This window comes from Epinephelus fuscoguttatus, linkage group LG12 (assembly GCF_011397635.1).
Source record: "Epinephelus fuscoguttatus linkage group LG12, E.fuscoguttatus.final_Chr_v1".
In the NCBI taxonomy this organism is placed as follows: Eukaryota; Metazoa; Chordata; class Actinopteri; order Perciformes; family Serranidae; genus Epinephelus; species Epinephelus fuscoguttatus.
Genome location: NC_064763.1, coordinates 7,883,822 through 7,901,228, shown reverse-complemented (window position 1 = coordinate 7,901,228; position 17,407 = coordinate 7,883,822). Strand labels below are relative to the sequence as shown.

The 17,407-nt window shown below is 40.2% G+C and overlaps 1 protein-coding gene across 16 annotated transcripts in view; it reads left to right on the top strand.

Moving 5' to 3' along the window:
* dlg2 (discs, large homolog 2 (Drosophila)) overlaps nucleotides 1-17,407 on the top strand; it is a 256,794-nt gene that overhangs the window by 107,747 nt on the left and 131,640 nt on the right. For 14 of the 16 annotated variants that reach the window (XM_049592547.1, XM_049592558.1, XM_049592542.1 and 11 more), the window contains 2 exons: nucleotides 11,067-11,150; nucleotides 15,453-15,617. In XM_049592547.1, the coding sequence (XP_049448504.1) occupies nucleotides 11,067-11,150; nucleotides 15,453-15,617 (249 nt within the window). The remainder of the gene's footprint in view (nucleotides 1-11,066; nucleotides 11,151-15,452; nucleotides 15,618-17,407) is intronic. The other 2 variants (XM_049592539.1, XM_049592551.1) reach the window with 2 other exon arrangements.

Genomic DNA, 17,407 nt, shown 5'->3' with positions numbered 1-17,407 from the left:
TGTAAAAAAAATTTCACGTTGGTGCATATTGGATAACATGCGTCAATACTGATAGATCGGTGAGTGGCCCATATTGGCCGAAAAAATTGGCTGCCGGATAAATTGGTCAGGCTCTAATATATATATCTATACTGTATACCAAGGATATATTTTTGCTACAGCTACATGAAATGAATATGCAAGGAAAAAATTATGATCCGATTAGCTGATACATTATCTTCTTTTACCATTCTCTTCCTTTTCCTGTATTCCAGACTACACTTTGTAATTAGTTTGAGGCTGAACGAAAAAGATAAGTCTGTGGCATAATTGGACGTTTTGATGACTTTAAAATGAAATCTTTCAGAGTTTAAAACAGCCCTTTGTATCACTCTGATAAATCTCATTATTGTACTCTCCCTGCTTCTGCTTAGTTTCACAAGCCTTCATACAGTGGTCAGATATCCTCCTTCATCTCCCCCTTGGTCTCTCTCTCTCTCTCTCTCTCTCTCTCTCTCTCTCTTTCTCCCTGTAGCATTAGTCACTCATCGTTAAAGTATAAATCCACTCTAGAGGCCGTGCTCCACTACATTCACATGGGACTCATCATGTCTCAGTCCCATGACTTAGTTTACTATTGTATACAACAAACTGCAAAAGTAGCTTGGGGGATGCAGTATGATGCTGTGTGATGCACTCCTGCACTGATGGTGCCACTTGTGTATATACTAAAGCCCAATTCATTTGGACGTGTTTGGAAGTGTTATCAGGGGACCTCATGTGATCTAGAAATTACCCACAACATCTATGTTTGGCACTGGATAAGCAAAGTTGGTATTTTACTTATGATTACTAACATTATCCTCCAGATATGATCCGCATAGTCATTGAATCAAACACTACAAACATGTAGGTGAAACAGGCAAAACCGATTCTGCCACATTGTCATGTCATCCATCTCATCATATTTCAGGATTTTGCTCTTCTGTAGGATTTGAGATAGCTCTGACTGCAAATAAATCCCCATGTTGTATAGTGAGATGAGCCTCCTGCACCCAAAATGTTGTCAAAACTTTGACTAACACAGCCTCCATAATTCTTGACCAGGAAAGAGGCAAAAAAGAGGCACAGTGAAAACAAAAAATATGACAGAGATAAATAAATGACAGAGATGCCCATTTTCTCTAATACTATTGCATGACAACTTTGTTTGGCAAACATAGTAGGTAATGTGCCGTAGAATTTTTACTTGACAAATTACGGAGATGGCACATTCACATTCACATTCACATTACCAGAAGTCCACAGGTACTGCTAGTCCCATTTGAATCGGGCGTCTTTGTTGAACATGTGCTGTTAGGGCACTTGTGACAGCTAACCTTACATAGAGACCAAAAAGTTCATTTTGTTTGCACATTAGACCAACCTGCTTCCATTACACAACATCAGGTCTATCTTAACATATTGTTGAGACTGAGTTAATACATGTAGCAAGAAGCGAAGACATCATAGTGCAGCAGCTACTGTAAAATATAGAAAGAAATATAGAAAAAAATATAAAAGTATAGAAATAAAAACAAACTTTGATGTGTAAACATGTAATTATAAATATATATACTGAGATGTAAACAGGTTATAATCAGTAAGTAACACTTAAGGAAGCAGGTGGAACCAGTGGAATGAAGCTGTCTCTAAGCCTGGTGGTGTGGGACCCTCTGCCAGATGACAGCAGGCAGAACAGTTTGTGGCCCTGGTGGTTGGGGTCTCTGATAATCCTAATGGCTCTCTTCCACTGGGTGTAGAGGTTCTCCATTGATGGCAGCTCCATCCTGGTGATGTGCTGAGCAGTTTTCATCCTTTGTATAGCCTTACTGTTGAAAGCAGCACATCTGCCATACCAGGCTATGAAGCAGGTGGTCAGGATATTTTTGATGGTGCACCTGCAGCAGTAGCAGAGTATCCATGTTGGACCTTCTCAGCCTGCGGAGAAAGTAGAAACGTTGTCTTTGTGACTGTCAATTAAGGCATAACGCTTTATAAAATTTGAACAGAGATCGCCTAAGAGAACACAATTTTCAAATCGCAAAAGCTGAAAAACAAAAGTTGTCAACTATTGCAACACGATTGCTACACAATCTAACCAACCAGATGGTTGGAAACACCAGGCCCTATGGGCTGCAGAAGCACCTACACTGCCCCACACTCCACATGATATATACAAATGAGAGTTGATGTAGATGATTCTCATGCTAGCAATACAACCATGCGAAAATAGCCAAGGCCAAGGTAGAGTTTTAATGCAGTCCACATGTCAACATATGTGATTGTTGTAAGAGTAGCGTAGCTCCTTTGGGGAATAGCCCAGTATGTAGTGTGTGCATAGCAAGTGAATGGTCAAGTGAGAGGAGCGATGGTGGATTTACTCAGAGCAAAGAGGTGTGTTGATCGAAAAAAATAAAATTAACGTTGTGAGTAGTAGTTAATGTACATTGTAAGTATAGTTTGTCTATTCATAAATGCTGCAGATACTCAGGACCCAGTTGAAGTTGCTGTGTCTTGCTTCCCAGCAGCTGCCTGTCAGGAAGTTTAGGATCCAGTCACGGGGTGGTGTTGAGTCTCAGATCTCAGTAGCGAGCTTGGATGATACAGTGGTATTGATTCTTGCACTTTACTAAATGGACTGCATTCTTGCATTATGTTCCTCTGGTCCAGGTGGGAGAGGGCAGTGTGGAGGGCTGGGGTGATGGTGTTGTCCATTGATCTGTTTGGCCTATATGCAAATTGTAGTGGATCTAGTGAGTCAGGAAGAGAGGAGATGATGATGGATTTGACAAATCGCTCAAAGCACTTCATGATGGTGTGGGTGAGTGCTACCAGGTGGTAGTCATTTGGGCAGAGGGCTTTGGTCTTCTTGGGGACAATGGTGATCTTCTAGAAACACGTGGGAACTACAGACTGCAGCAGTGAGACACTGAAAATGCCAGTAAAGACATCCCCTATATTTTGAGTTGTAGCCTTGGTTGTTTGCCTTCATTGGCGTCTAACTGGATAAACAACCAGTGCTAACTCCCTATGGAGGTAATGAAAGCGGCAACCTGTCATAAGGTGCTCTGGGTTAGGAACAGGGCAGTTAAAAGCCTGTAGAAATGATCTCCATATCTGAGGCAGACTCCTTCTCCCTTGTTTTTCCCAATTTTATTGTCCAGCCCTGGCGGTTGTTATGCTTTGTCTCAACTCCATTAAATCTCAGCAAACCGACAAAGTTAAGCCCAAGTGAAAAGAAAATGAAAAGAAAATATTGTTTTCTCACCTCAGGCTTCATACACACCAAACAGTTCTCCACTTGTGCTCCTCACTGCCCTTCTCTTATATGGTTGTGTAACCAGAGCATGGGTGAGCGCTGTAGTGCTTCTCTCACACAGTTATATTGTAGGTCACTGGGCTTCTCTCAGGCTTGCGGTCAAAAGGCCTTAGATGGTACAGTAGATATGATTTTATGCTCTGAGCCTTTCTTTATCTACTTGCTTAGCACAAACATTCACCTCATTATAGCAATTCCACTGTTGGCTGCTTATCAGAATGCTGCAGCCAGAGTGTTAACTAGAACCAATAGGTTTGAACACATCACTCCTATTTTAACTTATCTCCACTGGCTCTCAGTAGAACAAAGAATTGATTTCAAAATGCTTCTTCTTGTTTTTAAGTCTGAATGGTTTAGCTCCGTCCTGTGTCATTGACACGCTCACTGCATACACACTGAACTTAGATCATTGTGTAAAGGTCTCCTCATCATACCTGGAATAAATTTTAAATCAGCTTACGGTGCTTTCAGTCATTATGCTCCTACCCTTTGGAATTTTCTAACACAAGAACTGAGGTGTGTTGCAGCAGTGTCTTTTTTTAAAAGCAGACTAAAAACTTTCTGTTATTTGTAGGCTTTTAGGTTTAGGCTTTTAGGTGGTTACAGGTAAAACTTTTATTTTTGAATCAGCATCATTATTCCCTTTATAAAAATACCTCCTAATCTTATTGTTTTATTGTAATACCTTTTTATCTTAAATGTTTTTATCATATATGTTTTTTTATTACACGGCTCTATTAGATGCTGTATTCTGATTGGTCAGTCGCAGCATTCAGAGGTCTGATATTACTGTGTAATGACTGTTGCTGTGTAGCCCAGCGTTGCTAGGGACGCTGCCCTGACAAGGAGATTCAGCCGTTGCTGGCAGTTTTTTTTTTTCCTTTCCTCCCGATTTAATTTATAAATCAATAAAAATCGTATAATTAATCAATATTCGGTCTCGAATTATTTATTTAACTGATAATTAGCCGTGTAATGAGCGGGATAATGTATAATGAGCCGGTGAATACTGGGAAAATAACTCCCCTGAAGGGAGTTGCATCCCAGTTGCATCCCTCACGTAATGTACAATCTTTGTCTATTGTTTTCATTGTAAGTTGTATTGTAAGTACAGTGAGTTTAAACCTCTCATACAAAATGCGCTACATAATTAAAATTGATTTGACATATCAGTGTATTATGGCCTAATACAAGCTAGTGACATTTAATACCGTATTACCATGTCCCTAACTTTGTACATGCTTGACTACAATACTATGTACTATTGTTGGACAATCTTAGAAGATGAAAGATACTGATGAATTTTATTTGAATGTTCAATATTACAATAAAAATTCCAGTGCAGTTTAGAAATCATTCTTCGTTAATTTTATTGGTGTGTGTTTGTCATACTGTAAGACATAAGCACAGCTAGAGAGTGACCAGATTTATGGTTGGGTGCTTGACACTTTTAATGAGTGTTACTCAACAGTGATGAATTAATTTCAACAGATTAATGTGTTGCTCAACAATTTCCTTTCATGTTGCGCACCTGGGGAAATTTGTTATGTCACAGATTGTCACGTTTTGTCATGCAATGTGATACATCGCCACAGTGATACCAACTTGCATTCAGCATCTCTGTCCTCCGAAGCAGCCATTTGTCAGCAGCAGCTCCTGTGAAGCTGAGAGAACAGCGATCGACCAAACTTCCTTCACCAGGCTGACTGACAACAGACATTTACTGAACCAAAAAAAACACTACTTACTGGAGAAACACAGACAACAAACTGACAAAGAACTAAAGACCTGGGCTGGTATATATAAAGAGTGACTGATTGGGAAAAAGCTGAAGGCAGAGTGTTATCTATAACAACACCATTGTCAACATCACACCATATAGTGTAGTAAATGTAAGGGTGTTTTTGCCCGTACATCACGCCTTCTTGTTTATTATAACATTTGGAGACAATTTTAATACTTAAATGTAATCGAGAAAGTTTATTTTTGAAGAAAATGGTAATTGAAACTCACATAAAGCGGCAGATAAATATTGCTCTATCTCTTCAGACTGGAAAAGTTTCATCAAGTGGTAACTGTGTGTTGATGTGTATCTTAGCTGGCGGTCGTTGCTAGGTTACAGATATATTAAGTAAACAGACAGAGGGCTCCTCTCATTAATCCAGCCGCAGTGTTGTACCAGGGGATACTGGTACTCGTTAGAATGTCACAGCCGATCACAGTGCATGGGCCTGAGTTCACTCATCTCAGTATATATAGTGTTTAGAGATTCCAAATTTACTAATGTTTCATCTGACCTAAGTGATTGAAACAAATGAGTCATACTCCTTGAGCTGTTGCAAGAAGACCATGAATTCAGCTATGGTGTGCTTGTAGTTTCTATATTTAGACTATCTCTTCTCGCCCATTAATTTTGCTATGGTAAGCCAAACAGCAGTGGTAGCTGCCTTGTTCCCCCTGTAGCAACACCCCAGTGGAAACAGCATCTGTGTTTGGGAACTGCCTATACAGCCCTACGGCTGACAGACTGCTTCTGGCCTCCTCGTGTCGTCTTCTGTTCAGAGGATGGCTGAGAACAAGTGAGCGCACGATGTACTGTGTGTGTGTGTTTGCGTGTGTGTATGTTCTTGTAGCTATGTTTAGAATAATCTGTTTGGCTTGTAGATGTTCGGGCTTGGGACATTCATTTAACTGCAGTTAGCCTGATGGTCCTCAAAATGCCAGGAAGTGAATTTATCATGATTTATGTAACAGGTGAAGGTTGGAATCAGGGATTAGGTTTAGACTAAAGCTATGTAATAGTGAGGATGGACAGTGGTGCAACGCAGGGTTAGTCTTGCAGACTCATAGGAGGCAGGGTGGGGGCGCTGTCATAATAAAACTGTACACAAGTTGCTGACTTCTTAAATAAACCTATGTATGTATTCAGCAACTACTGCCAGAAACTGCCTTTACTAGGCAAAACAAGGGAAGAGGATGATTTTTAATGCAGACTCATACTATTGGAATGTGAAATGCTGCATTGCATTTTCAATGAAGTGTATTCAATCAAGTTTTGTTTGTTTGCTTTTTGGTGATACATCTTTTATGATGAATGTGTCAACAACAGCACTGAGGAGAAGAGATACAGAGACAGAAAGACTGAGGGAGAGAAACACAAAGCACCATGTGTGGGCGAGTAAGAACAGGGGAGACTGCATACAGAGTCAGAAGGAGAAAAGTGAAACTGAAACTTCACTTTATTTGAAAATTATGCATTGTGATTAAGTGAGGAATAATACCCAACAACCTTACACCCTATGAGATGTCTGCTCCTGATTGTAGTGAATGATGCAGAGGCGTCGCGTTTGGTGGTTTTTAGTCTCTGCAAAATTTTTATTAGACTTTGTTAGAGTATCGCCCCCTCTGTCACCAAATATTAAAAGGAGAGGTAGGGTTTTTTTCTGGCTCAAAATGAGGCAGAGGTCATACCATCCTCATCATATAATGTTAAGTGGGCAACCTTTTAGAGAAATTGGATGTGCCTGGATGCAAAAGAAACAATATTCACCTGTTCGCACAGCTGCATAAAATCAGGGCACTGCCTGACATGTTCCTGCTGTGGGGAAACAAAACTAGGTTGAAACATAGTATATGGCTGGACCGTGTGTAGTCAGTGTGCTAATCTGTGGCAAAAGTGTCACACAGATAGTCAGTGGTGTCTATAATGTGAAATAACAAAAGTAGATCTCCTTTATTTTTTTGAAGCATTTAAAAATCAATTTAATGTTTAATTGCATTTTAAGTAATCCCCTCTCACACTTTGACAAAACAGACAGCCTATTAGTATCTGATAAAGTGAAAAAAAAAAGTTTATTAAAAAAATAGTTACTTAAATTCCATCTGTGTAAACAGATGCACACTGGCTTTGTTGTTGCAGTATAGGAAGCTTTTTAGAGCAGCATTCATAAACGCTGACTGCTGTTTGCAACAGCATTTAGAAACAACAGCTGGCAATATAAAACTGTATTAAAACACTGAAATGCAGGGAGAAGGAGACTGATACTGACCTCATCAGTTTTCCATTGTTCTGTATGCTTCATTGCAGAATGTTTTGTTTTCTTTAGTGGCAGACTATTGCATTAAAATGGTTGGACAGTCCTGGCTCTTTTCTTCCTCTTAAGCAGTTTTGGCAGTGCCATTCCCAGTGCACTGTTCTGATTATGATACAGAGCCACGACATCGGCCTAATGCAACAATTGCAGTTACAAATGACAGAAATCCACTAAATGCAACAGGGTTTTCCACAAAGACACCTTTAAGGTCCAGAAAGCGATAACTGATGTGCCTCATTTAATGCAGTTATTGATAACTATCAGATATATTGTAATGAAACTTGGTTCATGTTCTCCCATGATGAATTGCAGTCACTCTAATGATCTCTTAAATTTTGATAGGGTAACATCATTAAGTAACAATCTGAAATTGTGCAATAGTGTATTGTGGTTTGCAACAGCTGGTATTGTTTTCACCTAATGAGACTGTGTGTGTGTGTTACCGTTGGCAAAAGTTGGGTCCTGGTTACACCATTTGTAGTGGAAACTACCACAGAAGCTGTTTTGAGTATTTTGCCAGTATTTTGTCTGTCTGGTCTGTGGTTAGACTTTGCCGACACGATAACTTCGAAACCATGCAAGATGCAGTCATTAAACAATAAAGGTGTGTAATTGAGATCAAAATGAGGGCTGGGTTCTAAGACTGGAAGTAGGGGAGTTGGAAGTAGGAAAGGTGATAGAGCCCCCCCAAGTTGCAGGTTGCTGTATCATGGCTGGAATGACCCCAGTGCTGGAGGGTCTCCACTTTGTATTATATTATAACAAATTACTTACAGAGTAGTATGTAAATAACAACAATTCTGTGTTGAATTCAGCTGCACTAAAACAGTATATGTGACCACAGAGAGCAGGAGGGGACTGAACGCAGGTGTAACGGGCCATGCCTCAGCAGAGTAATGTTAACTGGCCGTGTGTGTAGCTGCTCAGTCACAGGCAGGCTCTGTGTGGCCTCAAAGTTAAAAAGATAATATTCTGTCATTTAACTTTTTCTGTAATCATGCATATTAAATGTTGATATAGGCGATCTCACAGCACAGCTGTTGTCAGTCATCTGTTTTATGTTGATTTTGTCAGACAAGATTGTGACTATAAAATGATAATTAGCTCAACCAGCTGTCTGTCCCACTGGCTGTGATGCACAATTTTGTTTTTTTACCACCTGAAAGAAGGATGCAGAAGAAGAGATTTAGCCTTTTTTTATGTCGTAGATGTTCCACTGTAAACAGAGGACTGAACAGAATGAATAGGCTGAGTCGTATTCACACAAAAACGCTGCTTAATGTTGACACAGCTTCAGGTGTGTTCATTTTGCTGAGCCTCACTACGAATTACATTACACACGTACATTTGAGCCTCTAAGACCATAACTCATGAATCCATCACGACCAAACTGCTGATTGTGAAATCTTGGATGGCCCAGCTACCCACCAGCACATAAATGCACCACACAGCTACCTGGAGGAGTTGCCTCAGCATGGTGGTGTATTCGAGCTTTTAGGATGTTAAGAGAAAAATCGTATGGAAACAGGAATAATGATACGTACTGTTTAGCTCATCCATCATTATTATCTGTTATCCACATCTGTCAGTTAACCCCTACATGTACATATACCCACCCAAACTACTTCTTTCCTGCACTGTTAAAATTACCTGCAGTGGTAAATGTATCACATATATTCTTCTGTCCATCTTTTATATTGTGTATTTAACATAAACAGAAAATGACAATATTTACTTAACAATAGAGTTTCTTTGTCACGCTACCTTTTTATTTATCTTACATCTGAGAGGATTATACAGTAGATAATGCATGCATGAGAGCACACCTCAGGCACAATCACAGAATGCACTTCTATTTTTAGTATCCCTGGTAGCTGATATATCACCGGCCCAGAGCGCTGTCCTCCTAACATTAGAATGCATCTCTTTGCATTGCTGCCTTTAGGCATTGTCAGAAATAACTGTGGTCACTCGGGTGTTACAGTTGGTTTGCATCTCAGCGATGCAGCTAGCCACACTCTTTGCATGAAGATCACTTCTCTTTGCACAACCCCTTATTCTCTTAGTCTGTTGTATCTTCTGATTTCTGTCCTGTCCTTTTCTGTGTGTATAAATTGAATTTGAGAGGCATGCTCTTTGTCTTTGTTTGATGGCTTGGTCAAATGTTGCCTTCACACCAGGGTCCATCTCTGTTGGCTGTTTCTCTTCAATCTCAAAATAGTAGAATATTAGATAGCAGAATGCTCTTTATCACAGATCTATCAGCCAACAATTACATTTTACTAAGTGTATAACTGTACCATGGGATGTTAAGATTGTTGCTCTGTGTCTACCCATCTGTCAGATTTTGTTTGTGTTTGTTTCAGTTTGTACTCTGAATCAGAAATACCCTCGCCGCATCTGTCCTGCATGCCAATTCTTTTTCCTAGGATGGCAAAGGCATGACCCACCCTACTCCCCCTCTTATTGGCAAGTACTTGTTGCCTGTGTTGGTTGAATTGTAAGGTTTAGGTAAGAGGAGTGAGATATGTTGGGGTGAGGGTAAGAATGTCGGGGTAAACCAGTCAGAGCAGAGCAGGGTGGCTCATGCCTTCGCCATCTGTTGTGTTAGTACTGAACAATACAGATTCCTAAAGTATTGTATTTTCTGGTACCTGCAAATGAGCTTCTAAGCCTCCTGGTGGTGTTTGCTGCTGAATGAGTGTACTGCTGGTTGCATCTACCGTTTTTCCAACCCACTTTAGATGAAACCACAGCCATTTCTGCATGATGCAGACGGGCTGCCAGACATCACGGCCCTGTGATTGGCTGCCAGCTTAGTCCTAGCGCCATTGAAAGAGACTGATGCTAGCTAGCACAACCATGGATGTACCCCACAGCCCCTCTGCCTCAGCAGTGCTGATGTGGTGGGGAGTCAGGGGTGGTCCTGCCACTGAAGATGCATCTCCATGAAATATGTCAGGTGCAGTAGCTTGGAAAATATGGATATGGGTGGTTAAAGGAAAAAAAACAAGTATGACTTTCAACCAGCTCTATGTCATTGCAGTGTGTGCAGGCAACAGTTTGGTGGACCTCCAAAGGCAGATGCTCCAGGTGCTCGCAGCAGTGGAGGAAGGGCAAAACTGTTCAACTGCACACATTGCCCACACTGTGATGACAGAGCTGGTTGAAAATCAGCAAAGCATCCCTTTGACAGCTTTATCAACTTAAATTCCAAGAATGAGTGTTAGTAAAAATACAGAGGTGACAAACACATGTAAATAAGACACCATACATGAAGGAGGTAATGTAACAAGAAAGAGCGATGAGAGGGGTTAGAGTTCCTCAGTACCAGTCAGGTTGGTTTTGGGTGGTGTTCAAAGTCACTGATGAAAACTTTGCTGTTTCACAGGGTGCACAGTGTGCTGTACTACAAGCAACAGTAGGCTGGCAGCCAATCATCAGGCCTTGACATCGTTCATCATGCAGGAGTGGGCGTGGTTTTAACTTAACAGGGCTTGATAAACACTAGATGCGTACTGGTTGTATGCTTTGGATCTTGGGTGATAGTGATTGTTAATGGACTTCATTGTTCAGTCGTACCTGTTGTGTTTGCTCTTGGTGGTTACACATGGTCCTGTTGCTCTCTCCAGAACAGGCCACCAGCAGTACAGGGGTCACCCCACAACGGCCAGCCCCTACCCTGCATGAACCCTGCCTTGATGAACGCTCCTTGGGTGAGAGAGGGGAGGAGGGGGGTAGTGTTTTTTTCCCACTCCAAATTGCACACAGTATCATTCAGGCGATCAACCACAGTAATTAATCTGCCGACATGATATGTGACAAGTCATGATTAATTTCTCGGTTTTTACCACCAGTGTAGTTCAAGTAATATTTCATCATGTTGATGCACTGTAACCTGAAATGTGACTCCTGATTCATCACATCCTATAATCATTTAGTCAAACACACTTAGAACCATTGTTGACTCTCACGACCATCTCTGTTATCATTATATTGTTCATTTTGACATTTTTCATGTGGGTTCACTGAATTTACATGTCAACAAGGGATCCATTTTGTGACATGTGAATCTGTTGTTTTCACAGAACTTCAGCATTAGCAGGGATTTCATTGTACTATGCCTTTTTTTTTGTTAAAGTTACAAAATTGAAGTTGTCAGGTTCTGTACTGAAACAATTAGTTGGGATGGGTAAACATATTTTACAAAAACCCCACACCAAGGAAGAACGGAAGCCCCCAAATTCTGCAAAATATTAAGGGAGGCAGACCTCTAGTTTAAGGGAAAAAAAAGATCCTACTAGTATTATGATGTTAAATTTCTTCTTGTGTACTTTTAAATGAATATTCATACCAAAAAAAGTGTCTCAAAATGATATCAGCATTTGTTTCATATGTCCATTATAAGTGTATATTTACCAACGTGTAATATACTCAAGTGAACAGGGCCTTAACACATCATCAGGACAACCATACAGGCTATAGATTCTTGAGCCCTGCAATCAAAAGCTCATAATGTAATAGTAAGGTTTTGATGACATGGTGTCAAATTATCTTCCCCATTTCCCAAAAAATGTTGGTATTGTACATTTCTGCAAACAATGGATACGTTACATTTGCACATCATTAATATTTACGTTTCAACAACGCTGTGGTTAACAGTGGTAAGGTTTGGGTATAAAAACACTTGGTTGTGGTTGGGAAAATATCATGTTTTGGCTTAAAGGATAACTTCGGTATTTTTCAACCTGGGCCCTATTTCCCCATGTGTATGTGTGCGTATGATTCATAGGTACAACTCGTTCTAAATTTGGTTCAGTATTGAGGGAGGCGGATGCAGCCGGCAGCCGCAAAACAAGCTAAAACGGTAACGGGGGCAAATGTGTCCCGTGTAAGTTTGCGCATGAAAAGTGCTTTTTTTTGCCACTGACCGGTTCAGATCACCAGTGCTATCTCTGTAAATAGCATACTAAGTGTTTCCCTGACCCTTCACCTCCTCCCGGCTGTGACGTCATCTCCCGAGAGCTTTGCTTGTTGCCGGAAGAAAACAGGGTACGATATATATGAGGGCAAAGTATTCAACAGTAAAAGTGCGTCTCAGAAACAATTCTAGGTATCAGTATTACATGCATAAAGACATATTAGTTATACTTACTTGATGGATAGTTGACCATTTGGTCCCTGTGGTTTTGGCCGCCTCCTCCAATTTATTTTGAGCACATGAAAAAAGTTATCCAGCACTGCCCCGTTGATCAGAGGGGGGAAATCCTCTAACGTAGTTACACAGCGTTTGGTAGTTTCTGTATTATCCCAGGACACATCGAGACCATGAATATTGGGCAACCGGTCCCACTCGTTGCAACACAGACATTCTTCCTCTGTGGGCATGGAGTCACAGCAACCACAGGAGCATCACCAGTCCTCAGAGATTCGCATTCGTGCAGCCGCTGCTTCACCCTCGTCTGCTCATTGGTCCTCTCTCTCTATCCTCGTCTACTCTTCAGTTTGTAGGAGCTCCTCGTCCGTATACTCGGGCTCAAATAAGTACGGGCGGCCATCGTAATAAAAGGGCTCATCTTCATTCTCGAAATCAGGTAAATATGCAGCCATGATACCGATGCAGTAAAACTCTCAACTGTACTCCGGGACAACCAGCGCCACTCTGAGCGGCGCTCAGCATGGCTCCTCTGTTTTCTTCCGGCAACAAGCAAAGCTCTTGCGAGATGACATCACAGCTGGGAGGAGGTGAAGGGTCAGGGAAACGCTTAGTATGCTATTTACAGAGATAGCACTGGCGATCTGAACCGGTTAGTGGCGAAAAAAAGCACTTTTAATGGACAAACTTATATGGGACGCATTTGCCCCCATATCTACCTCGCGGCTCCCGGCTGCATCCGCCTCCCTCAACACTGAACCAGCTGTAGAACGAGTTGTACCTATGAATCATACACACACATACACATGGAGAAATAGGGCCCAGGTTGAAAAATACCGAAGTTATCCTTTAATATACCTAGGTTTGGGGCAGAGTTAATTTTGACAGCTATTTTAGATTTAGTCTTAGTCTTAAGACGAAAATGCTTATTAGTTTTAGTCAACATTTTAGTCCTTTTATCCTTCATAGTTTTTTCTAGTTTTATTTGACAAAAAATCATGACATTTAAGTTGTTACTTTTAGTCAGTATGTTTTCTGTGGTTTTTATCCCAAACTAACCCAGTGAGGCTAATTTGCGTATCAGAAATTAAAATCAAGGTGACAGGTTGTATAAAAATTACATTTAGACAAATGTGGTCTACAAATACAAATAATTTCTGACCACTTACAAACTGTAATTTCTTCAGCAGTTTCTGACAGGTTTAAGGGCTGATTTATAAGCACACACTTACTGATCATCATTTGAAAAGCTCAACATCTCTGTTTATGCTCTCAAAAACTTTGACACCATAAATAACTAGAATAACAAATAACTAATCACCTAGGATTTGTACCCAGGTTCATTGTAAACTCTGACTTATCCATTTCACTGTTAAGAAGCAGACAAATAACTTAATTGAAGCCTGAATTCTTTCTTAATCTGCAACATGACAGTCTGGAGATTTAAACTCATATCTCACAGAGTTGGTGATTAAAACTAAACTTTCATCTCTGTCAGAGAAAACTCTGCTGAGTTCAGACTGTTTACTTACAGCGCAGCTACACTCAGATAACTAAGCCTCCTACCTGCCCGTCAAACAGCATCGAACCATAACCCTTACTCATGGGGATCAGCTGAAGCTGCTCCAGTGTAAGTATATTTGCTGGCTAGTGAAAAATTCTGGCAGAGACTATTTGCTGGAGTTTACCAGCCCGTTGCTCATGCGGCATTTGAAGATAATTACAAGCACGGCCATTCTTGGCTTTCGATGTTCGACTGCCGATTTTCATCACGAAAATGAAAATGATTTCATGAAAATGAAGCATAGATTAAAAAGAGTGACAGGTGCTACACAACACTTACATTTTGTACATAAAAAGCTGCCAGGAACACAACACTGACTCGCTAAATTATACCAATTTTTATTTGTTGCTCTCAAACAGTGATCTGAAGCTTGGCAGGTGTCTGGCCTAGGTAACACCCCATCAGCCATGTCCTCCATCTCCAAATGACAAAGTCAGCTCATATATTACGTCACTTTAGAAATGTCATGATAGTATGAAACGTACAAATGTAACATATTCTTGGTTAACAGAAATGTACAATGTCAGCATTTTCTTCTTGCGACTGGGCTGGCTAATTTAATCCATAGTTATTTTGAGGCCTCGGTGTTGTTATATAAGGTGGGGAAAAATGTTTGCGTCAAAATTATTTGAGTAACTGATTTTAAACAAAAGCTTGTTCTTTATAGATAACTGAAAGACTTAGTAGAGTTTGTAGCTTGAAATTTATTGTCTAGTGAAAAACTTTTAAACTTCTGTAAGCATTTTATCACAAACCCTCCCCAGTATTTTTAAAGGAACCAAATCAGTATCTACAGAAGGTTAAAAATACACACATATACTGTATTCTAAGTCTGAGACTCTGGCCATGTATAATTGATATTTCATATTCATGAATAATGGTATGCAACAAATGCAACTTTAATTCTAACCTCATCTGAATTGACTGCCTCTTGGGGTGCCTTTTAGTTTTACCATGTTGATGTTTATAAAGTGTCATCTGTGTCCTCTTTGACTGGTCGTTGTTTTTTCATGACATGTACATTCATGTAACATTATTCTTTTCAGAAGTCACAATATTTAAGAATTGTATAATAATCTCACCAAGAAAAGGAAACGTTAAAACGATGATATGAAACTGAATTTGCCAGTGTAATATACATAGTTTATTAAGATGAATTATTCTTTGCCTTTTCTCCCTCATTTCCAAAGCAGCAACACAGCGTATACTTACCTCATCACTTTTCTTTGTCCATGCCTTTCTCCCTCAATGTCCACCCTTTTCTCTCTCTACCTGTCTATCTCCCTTCTTCACTCTCAGCAGTACCAGTACCAAGAAGACGACTCACCTCCTCTTGACCAGGGATTCCCGCGGCTCACCAACGAGGTGCGCGCCCCTGAGCTTGTGCACGTGTCCGAGAAGAACCTGTCCGAGATCGAGAATGTTCATGGCTACGTGTCCCATGCCCACATCTCTCCTCTCAAGGTTAGAACCCCAGCCTCTCTCCCATCCTTCCAAACATGGGCTCTTGCACTTGGCATAGAAACCATGACCTTCTGACCCTCATCACAAGTCAGCACCATGAACGACTGCCAACATGGCCGTCGTGTGAAATGTTCCAAGATGTTTCCTCCTACTTTTACTGTTTTGTACTGTCGTTGATGTGCTTTCATGTTCCACAGAAGCACAGATTGGTGGCAATAATCTGGTTGTCAGCGTGCAGATTTTGTGTATCATAAGAAGATGATATAATGAAATACTTTTTCCAATCCCTCCTTCTCTCTGCCTCTACCATTCCTCGCACACATCCTCCCTCTGCATTGTCTTGATTCATAAAGTGCCGGTGTGTATCCTGACCTAGAGTCCAGCCTCTTAACATCTCAGTGCCTCTTTCTGCCCACAAAGAGCACACCTCCATGAAGAGTCGATAATTGAAGAAATAAACATTTCTGCTGTGTTAAGAGATTAATGTATAGATACAGTATAAGTTACTGTATTGTTCACCCAGGTCGATAACAGAGTGGTGTTAAAGATCAGATGGCAGTTCAGGTGGCAGATGGAGTTTGTTGTGGAGTGGTTGCGTGTTTGCTCAGGTTTGAGCCAGCAGAGGGCACTGTTGGAAATGATAAGAAATTTTACTGTGTGTGTGTCTGCAGTTTATTTCAGACAATGTTTGAGATCACTGGCAAATTATTAGTTGTTGCAGTGAATGGCGAATGAATTATCTGTGTACTTGCTGTGTTTTGGTTCACAGAAGCTCAGGCCGAATGTGGAGTAGCACTTGCAGAATGAGTCTCAACATTGTCGTTTATACTTATTGTAGAAATGTGTTATACCACTGAAAAATGCACAGTAAATGAATCTTAATATTTTATCATATCATTGGAAAAATATTTAGTTATGGTTTAAATGTCAAGCTAGAATATATTCACAAATGTGGTAAACAGCCTTGTCTATGGAGACATGGACATGAATATATTATGTCGGAAGAAAAATAGCCATAGGAAATAACCTGATATGGATGTGATCTGATGTGGCACATATGCAGCAAAATAATTCTCCCTAATGTTATTATTCAAAGAATATATTGTCATTGAAGGAAGTGACTCTCTAATAGAAACATACTCTATGACTACACTATGTCAAGACATTATTTCAGTATCCTCTGGTGTAGCTGACTTTACAAGTACTATTTTCTTCATGGTCTTAAGGTTGAACTTTAATATATATCACTGGTCATTTCAAAATTAGTATTAATGGGGAACTTCACCCATTTTAAAAATTCATACATGTTAATCCTATGGTCTAAGACAGTCCAAAATACTAGTAAAAGTGAACAACTCTCTCCCAGATCCAAAAATTAGAGTGGTAAAACTCGAATTTGTGATGTCATAGGGTATAAAGTCTGGAGCTGCTCCAGGGATGCTAGTATATGAGTACATTTTCTGTTTCGGAGCTGAGGACACAACAGTAGAATAAAGCTTATTTGGGTATAAAAAAGAAAACACATTATGTCAGTCCACAAATCAGGCCCCCAGTTATTGTTTATGGAGCAGTTCCAGACTTTAAACCCGATGACATCACAGGGTTGAGAATTAATCTCTCCGGTTTCTGGCTTTGAGAGCGATTAGGTCACATCACAATATTGCTTGAACTTTCCTAGACTATGGAAACAACATATTGAAATTCTTAATTTAGGTGGTGTTCCCCTTTAAATGTGATCATAAAAGAAACCATTGTGTATTAGATGATGTTGGTTAGAACACATTAAATTG